This window comes from Eucalyptus grandis, chromosome 8 (genome assembly GCF_016545825.1).
Source record: "Eucalyptus grandis isolate ANBG69807.140 chromosome 8, ASM1654582v1, whole genome shotgun sequence".
Lineage (NCBI taxonomy): Eukaryota > Viridiplantae > Streptophyta > Magnoliopsida > Myrtales > Myrtaceae > Eucalyptus > Eucalyptus grandis.
In genome coordinates, this window is record NC_052619.1 from 64767130 (window position 1) to 64775234 (window position 8105).

At 43.6% G+C, this 8105-nt stretch overlaps 2 protein-coding genes across 2 annotated transcripts; one reads left to right on the forward strand and one right to left on the reverse strand.

The window, feature by feature from the left end:
* The first annotated feature begins 571 nt into the window (after positions 1 to 571).
* On the forward strand, positions 572 to 4479 carry LOC104414697. Its single transcript, XM_010025861.3, has 4 exons — positions 572 to 746; positions 1448 to 2196; positions 2461 to 2889; positions 3737 to 4479. The coding sequence occupies exons 2-4, from the start codon at positions 1452 to 1454 to the stop codon at positions 3913 to 3915; spliced, it is 1353 nt and encodes a 450-aa protein (XP_010024163.2). The 5' UTR covers positions 572 to 746; positions 1448 to 1451; the 3' UTR covers positions 3916 to 4479.
* Positions 4480 to 4827: 348 nt separating this feature from the next.
* On the reverse strand, positions 4828 to 7804 carry LOC104414698 (lipid phosphate phosphatase epsilon 1, chloroplastic). The gene is made up of 4 exons (XM_010025862.3): positions 7364 to 7804; positions 6713 to 6938; positions 5959 to 6032; positions 4828 to 5209 (listed from the first exon to the last, which is right to left on the reverse strand). The coding sequence occupies exons 1-4, from the start codon at positions 7712 to 7714 to the stop codon at positions 4982 to 4984; spliced, it is 879 nt and encodes a 292-aa protein (XP_010024164.2). The 5' UTR covers positions 7715 to 7804; the 3' UTR covers positions 4828 to 4981.
* Positions 7805 to 8105: the final 301 nt, after the last annotated feature.

Sequence of the window (8105 nt, forward strand, 5' to 3'; positions counted from 1 at the left end):
TGAAGAGGAAGGATTTCTTTTCTTCTTGAATCAACGAGAACCAAAACTCATACATTCAACTGAGAGCTTCGCTTTTTTTTTCTCCACACCTTCCTTCTATTCTCTCTTCTATAGTTTTTATAATGAAGAGGAAGATATGAAAACGAATGAACCGACTCAACACCGGTTTAACAACTTCGGTTTTACATAAAAAACAGACTAACTGCTCTAATGAATTATGACACGTGTATTTACTTTTGTTTTAAGTCTTCCAGCTCTGCAAACACGTGTGATGAGCAGACTCTCTCTTCAAGTCAGTCTTGAATTATCTTCAAATGCCTCTTCGTTTCACATGCATTGCCACAGATACAGTCTTCTTCAAGTCAGCTTCTTTAACACCCCGACGTCGTTTCGCCGCCCGTCCCGCCGCACCGAAATGTCCACTCTCTCCTCCCTCTCTCCCGCGCCGGGCCCAGCCAGCCGAGGGCAGCATCGTCATTGCCGCGGCCGCAGAGAGGATTAGGAGGGAATGCTAACAAAGAGCGGTGGCTGAGAAATCGCGCATTTCGAAAAATATTCGCGCGGACAGCAACAGCAATGGCGTAGAGAGAGAGAGAGAGAGAAGGTCGCGCGTCGGGTTCGGTTCCCATCGACGAGGGTGACGCCGCCGCCGCCGTCGCCGTCGTCGGGGCTGGTTTGAGATCTCGCCGGTCCGGACCTCTCGCCTCTTCGCCTAGGGTGGTTCTTCGGGGGAGGCGAGCTTCGGGGTAAGAACGAGCCGTGCCGATTTCTCGTTAGTCTTGAACGTCTTTCTTTCTTTCTTTATTGCATTCGAGCTGCGCGCCGCGGCGAGACCGCCGCCGGTAGTGCGCGGCGGCGGCGGCGGCGGCGAAGTGAGATGAGACGCGGGTGGTTATATGTCTGTTGCGGCGAGTTGTTCTGTGCCATTTCTTTTGCTCTTTTTTTTTTTTTTTTTTCGTCGTCGGTGCCGCCGATTTTGGGCGGAGGGTTCGGTTGCTCCTTGGTTTTCAAGCTCGCCACCTTGTCTTAGGCGTAGACGGAATTGGAATGAGCGGCGAAAAGCACTGCTACTGTCGTAGTTCTGTACTCAGAATCAATGGCATTAGATAGGAGGTCATGTTCTCGTTCTTGGTTTGAAAGCCAGCCGCTTGGTGAATATAATTGAAGGCGCCGTTGCTGGGTTGAGCCCTCCGGATTGACCTTTTTCGTTCGTTATCGCTTTAGAGTTTCGAATTTTAGACGAGCTGAGAGTAGAAGCGAGCGAGCAAGTTGAGACTTTTTAATTTTTCGAACTGTAAAGAAGGCTGAAACGGAAGGCAATGTGTTCCTGCATTTTCCTCAGCTTTCTCGGCGTCCTTAAAGCAAGATTCCATTAAATTTGGTGTGTTAATGTTCTTGACATGTGTATTGATGTTGACCCTTTTCTTTTGACGGCTCGGTTATGCAGAGGCATGCCGACGTTCACATCAATAGCTTTGGACAGACTATTGGAACCTGGGGCTTTTAAACCGATCGATGAGGCAGCCGACACTTCGAGGCCTGCTCCTAATGCCAAGCCACCAAAGCCCAACATAGTTTTGGAGTCGAAGCTAGCGAGATGTAACAGTGCACCGGCCATCGAAAGGAACATTCAGCTGCCTCGGCTGGTGCCGTCGCTGTATGCCACTCCTGAGGTGACTCCTCTTCCTGACTCGCCTTCCTCGCTTCCTTCTTCTTCCCCTTACATCATCAATCACAAGCGGCGGGGGCCAAGACTCCAGAAGAGTTTCTCACTGGACAGTGCTTCATCTCACCACAAGGTCCGGGACGAAGAGAAGTCCAATGGCAACATGAAAGATGAAGGAACTACTTGTCTTGCTAGTGAAGATGATGCGGCTGTCGCATCAAAATTTTATAAACAAATTGCAGATAGGCATGTGACTGGGGTTGATGAAAGTGAAGTCGCAAGCTGCAAGGACTTCAAGAACAGGGTTTTGGACGCTGGAACTGGTAGTTTGGGCTGCCAAATTGTGGAGGAAAATGTTTCCGCTAAGCCTGTTGCACTGGCTACTGAAATTGAGGGGAACAGTGACAATCTTTGCCATCCTTGGGATTCCTTTTGTCCTACAGGTAACACTGATGCAGAGGAAAATGGCACAACAGAATATTCTTTGAAGTCTGAAACTCCTGCGGTGGAGTTTTTTGATGCTTGGGAAGGTACTTTAGCTCTCGTTCGTCTTTTTATGATTTCTTTCAGGTTTTAAGTTCTCGCTTCTTTTGTGTATATTGTTCGAGAATTTTTGCGTAAGATGTGTCCATTTTGATTTATGATAACATGAAAAAATGTTCTTTTCTCTATTAGAATTGTATATTGTGCGTGTGGCAAGAAACCAGTGCATATGATTAGAAACATGTTTATCCTCAAAATTTGCTGTTATTTGATCGCACGGTAAATTAGCCCATTTTCTCTTTCTTCTTTAGAGTTGTCATCTGAGGGTGGAATGCTGTGTTCTCGTCGTGATCTTGAGGAGGAATTACGTGGGATTAGGTTGAGTTTATTGATGGAAATAGACAAGCGCAAGCAAACAGAGGGAGCTTTGGCCAATTTGCAAAGCCAGTGGCAAAGGATCAAGCATGTGCTATCGTCCATGGGACTGACACTGCATGCATGTCCAGACATGGCATGTGAACAGTTGGACGTCGATTCTTTTGAAGAGTTGTCGCAACGAGTTTTTCTTGCTCGTTTTGTATCAAATGCTATTGGGAGGGGCATTGCAAAGGCAGAAGTGGAGTTGGAGGTGGAAGCTCAGGTCAAGGAAAAGAACTTTGAGATTGTCCGATTGTTGGAGCGGCTCAATTATTACGAGACTGTGAATCATGAGATGTCCCAGAGGAACCAGGAAGCTTTTGGTGAGATTCCTTCCACTTTTATGCCTTTATTCATTTATTATTTGTGATCCGTATCTTTAGAAGAATCAGGGATCTGGTTTTCATCTGTTACATGTGATGTTAATGATATGCTTACGGATGCATTTTGCTATCATGCAATAACTTTGCTTAACTTTTAGATGTTCCTTCTGTTTTTGAATTAATTAGCATCTGTACATACTGCATCCTGCCTTGATAAAATGTTTCCAACTCTTCTGCTTGTGTGTTGAGGTTATTACTAGAACGTCCGAACTTCCAATATCAAGGCATTTACTAGGTGATGTTGGACACGTAAGCAAAGACACATGGGTGATACGAATGGTGAGTGAACATGATGGGTTGGCCATTCTATGTTGTTCACTTTGCGGAGACCATCAACCTATAGGAAGAAACTTACATGTCGTCAATTGCAAAATCCCTAATATTGCTTCAATGTAACTCACTGAAATGGGAATACATGATTGGCGAATAGGCACATCATGTTCCTTGATTTTGCTGTTCATGTTACTTCCACTGCCTCGATCATCTTGAATCTTTCGGAGAATCAACTTTCTAACGATGGTCGAGATGAACATCATGTTTTTCTTTGATACCGCCATGACTTGCAGCACCAGATTGACTATTACACGGAACTATCAAATGTTTTCATTATGATTCAATGATAAGGCAAAACAGCAGGAGATTGTTCTTTTATTTGTGTAATGGACGCAACACGTCAATGTTGGCAAACAGTCGCTAAATGCTGGAAAGCAGTTGGTGAATACTGGTGAGAAGCAAGTCAGATAAGGCAATTGAGCTGATATGTCTTGTTCCCTTGTGCGTTTTGTAGAGATGGCTCGGCGACTCAAGCAAAGAAGGAAAGGAAGGCAGAGATGGATTTGGCGTTCTATAGCAGGTGTTATTTCACTCGGTACTGCAGTGTTGGTGTGGTCGTACCTCCCAACAGGACAAAGATCCTCCACTACTAGCCATTCTCTGGCTACTGGGCAAAGTAATGAAGCCAAATAGTGAACCCCTTCTTACAAACTTAACAAAGTTGCAAAAGGGAAGGGTGCTCTACTCCGTGAATATGATTTTTTGAACTTTATTGATGCATCGTCCAACAAATAATACAGGAAAGCCATTGCAATGCACCATCTGGAGGAGGCTGATGAAGGGTGTGGTGTTTTTAAGAGATCACACGCAGTTAATGTGCTTTCTGTGATGCCCGGGACAGGTGACCGTTGTGTTCCAAATGTGGCTTTTGAAGGGAAGTTTCAGCACAGGACAATAGTATGGATTCTTACCACTTATTGCTGCGATTCTAGAGAAACTTGTGGAAGGATCATGTGCTAGAGTGGCTTGATCAAGGTGTTCCGGCGATTGTTTCAAGAAGCTCTTACGTCCTATGAACTGTTGAAATCGTATTGAGTTCTCACATGGCTTTTGGCTCAGGGAACGTAATAAGGAAGAAATAGAATAGCTATTTCACGAAATCAAACAGAGCAGAAATAATCAACAGAATACACATTCCTTTGGTTGGTTCGCAGGATGGAATGGTTATTCCAAAAGTATGTTCTATTGTTTGGCCAACTAGAATTGCTCCAATTTCCCCCCTTTCTGATCAGATTGACCCGGTAGCCCTCATTTGCTCTATAATATTTTAATCAAACGGGTACTTATAAGTGTTTCTAATGAGAATCTAATAAGCTAAAGTAGTTAGGAAGTGTAGGATTGGCATTACGTGCCTTTGCCCTTTTCAAAGACTGATTTAAGCTCGTCCTTGCCGAACCTAAGTGCCGTTCTACCCAGTGTTGAACATGTCTCGACACTACTATTTAGCTAGGTGGAGGCGCATGTACTTCGCCACGAGCATAGCACAGAATAACACTACTCATAGGAGTCTACGAAAGTTATAGATTGATCACAAGTCAAAACGTAGTCGGTAAAAGTTGCATTTGGTGCATTCAACCATTAAGGCCAAAAGAATGAATGTTTCCAACGAATTTTCCTGACATTGTGCGGACTCCGTCGGGAGAGTGGCAGCTATGGAATGAATCGATGTCATCATCTCGTTAGAACCATAGTTTGAAGTTCATCTTTCATCACGAAGCCAGTACCGAATTACGTACAAAAGGAACCCGAGGCAGAAGCAAGATGCGCACAGAATAACCACGATTCTAACCCACAAAAACGATTCAAAAGCTCTCAGCATGAAAGCACTCCAAGACCAAAACCACAATGCGGAAAAAGCCAACCCCAAGAAGGCGCCCACGACCACCTGACTGATTGTATGCAATTGCTGCGAGACCCGTAACCATGACTGCCAAAACAAGTTACAGTCCAAATATCAGAAACCCGCAACATTTTCATTTTAAATTTAGTAGAAAAGAAAGCCCTTCAAGGCAGAATTGTTTCAATTAGGTAAAAGATAGCAGGCACGGTTTGTGGTTAAGAATCCTTAGACTCTTCAGTTCACGAGTCAGTGTTAGACTTCTATTCCACTGGATATGAATCTGATGCAAGAGAAAGATTCCAAAACTGAAAAATCTGCTTCTTTGTGATTTCACAGATAAAAATGAACTAGTTATACAGCTGACGGGTACATTTCTTTGAAACTCTAGCGTTATCATGCAATTCCAGGAAACTCAATCAGACTTGCAGTGTTGCAAAATTTTGTAACAGTACTAGATGCATGAGATTTACTACTAATTACGGCACACTTCTAACTGAAGTGTACCAAATAAAGCCACGGGCTAGTTGAGGATAATCCTAATATACATCGACTACATAAGAACTTGGAACTACTTCACACATCAGCATAACACTAGCAATTTGTTTCCATCCTTCTGCATGAGAAACTCCATTCGAAATGGACCAGAACTTTCAAACGCTATAATAATAAATATTTGGGTGAATAGATTAAAAAAAATGGACACTATCATATGCATGTGCAAGAATACAAATTCTCAGAGTTTCGGCATATATAGATTTCACCAAATTTCCATTTTAACCTCTTGAGCCTGCAGATATGACTACACCGGACAAAAGCAAAAACACAGGAATACTTACCAGATATAAACCAAATGCCAAAATAAGCCCACTGATAATCAGAGTAATCTCGTTAACTCCAAACCATTCGCATACTGCATGAGAATACAGGAAAGGCAGCATCAGAATCTCAAAATTACGGCAGCCAGTGATAAATGTTAGAAAGCTAGAAGTTCGCAGAACTGAGGTTCTGAGGCTATGACTAATTTTGACTCTCTCTCGCTCTCACACACACATACACACCCACCCACCCACCCAGAGAAGAGATACGGTTAAACTCTAAGACAGAATTTCAAAAGTTATCAGTCCAAACTGCAAAGATTTATGAATAAGAAACTGTAAATAGGCCATTGAAAGCCATTGTGAAAATGTAGACGGGTGAAACAAGGACCATTACAGGAAAGAGTAGAGTAGTCGTCAGTGTAACAAATGAACGACATTTGTCAGCAAAAGTCTTAATCTAATCATCCTGCAGAAAACAAAGTTCCAATCATTGACCTGCTATTCAGACCCAGTTGACAGATTCTATTCTAGGAAAAACAAATAGTTGAATTTGCATAAGCCGATGCTGCATCCAACAGAGAACATGTTTCTACAATCATCAAGTTTCACAACCCTCCATCACAATGGTAGCTGATTAAAGCACAAGACTTCCATGAAGAAGCAAAAGTTATCCTAAGTTTCTCACTCTAAGATAGTGCAATGATGGATCCAAGCGAATCATAGACTATTTCTCTTAAAAACTGATGCCAAAAGTAAAAGAGTGAGACTTAACCTGATATAATGGCAAACACAACTGTGAAGAAGATAGACATAGCATGTGAAGATGGCATCCCAGGGTCAGATCTCAGGGTGGACACTGGCCTTTCTTGATTCAATATTTGTTTGAGTACGACCGAGAGCATGCTATTAACAACCGAACCCAACGCAGCCCACAGAGACTCACCATCATGCCTCAATAAAATGATGGCACCAAAAACACCAGCAACGAGCCACTTGCTCTGCAATCAACAGTAGAGATTTTCTTGGAAGTTAACACACAGGGGCAATAAGTATACAACTGCCCATGGCATTCTGAGCTTCTTTGAGTAGATGAGTCAATAGTGCTATATTTTCTTTTCCAATTTTAATCAGGCTTCGATTGGTGAGTGCTTGGCCTAACAATTCAACTCCAAGAAGGCAGTACAATCACCAGAGAATTTCAGGCAAACAGAGACACGAAACAGGGAAGCACAAGATTAACCACCTAACTAGTGCGACCAGCTTGGCTTAAAAGAAGAACCCAGAAACTGCAACGATCAAAAGCCTCGTTCCTATATACCTAACACACAGGACACGCTATCGCAAACTGTAATTTTTGCAAGAAAAGGCAACGAAATCATTATACTTTCGAAACAAGAACGACCAAACGGAGAAGGGCACCAACCAGACGATTAAGAGTCGATTCCAAACCGCCAGCCGCGAAACCGGCCGACCCATCAATAAAACCTTCCTGTTCAAGAATCCTAATATCTTCGCCGCTGCCGCCGCCGCTGCCGCTGCCGCTCCCAAAAGAAGCAGCTCTCACGGTCTCGGCCATGGGCCCCCGACTCAAGACTCCACCTTTCCCACGAGCGAGCACGCTCGCGCCAGACCCACCATGGCCGATCGATCTCAAGCGGCGGAAATCGAACGCCAAAGTGGGATTCCGCCTCAAAGGTTTGATCTTTGACGAAGAAGACCACTTGGGTAAAGCGCTGAAACTCGGGTGGCGGACAGTAGTCACGGAACAGGGCATCTTGGGTCAACGTGGGAGCAGAGAAACGTGGGGAACATACGAGTATGAGAATTGAGGCCAAAATTAATCAACACGTCGGAATCCGAATATTTCTTTCTTTGTGGCGGAATTTTCTCTATTTTTTTTTATATATATATATATATCCTTCTTGAAGAGAGCGGATTAATGCCTTTCGGCGATTGGCTTCCGAGAGGGAAATTCCAAGTGAAGAATCTTGAATGCGATGCAAAACCTAAACGCCGTTTTCAAAGAGGGATCGAGGTGTCCTTTTTGGTTCTTTTGTGTTTTTGTCGTGGGGTGAAGAAGAAAATGAAAGTCATTCATCAATTCGGCTCCAAATTGCCTATGGTTCAATACCATCCCTATTTTATCACGTAATAAAATATTACGA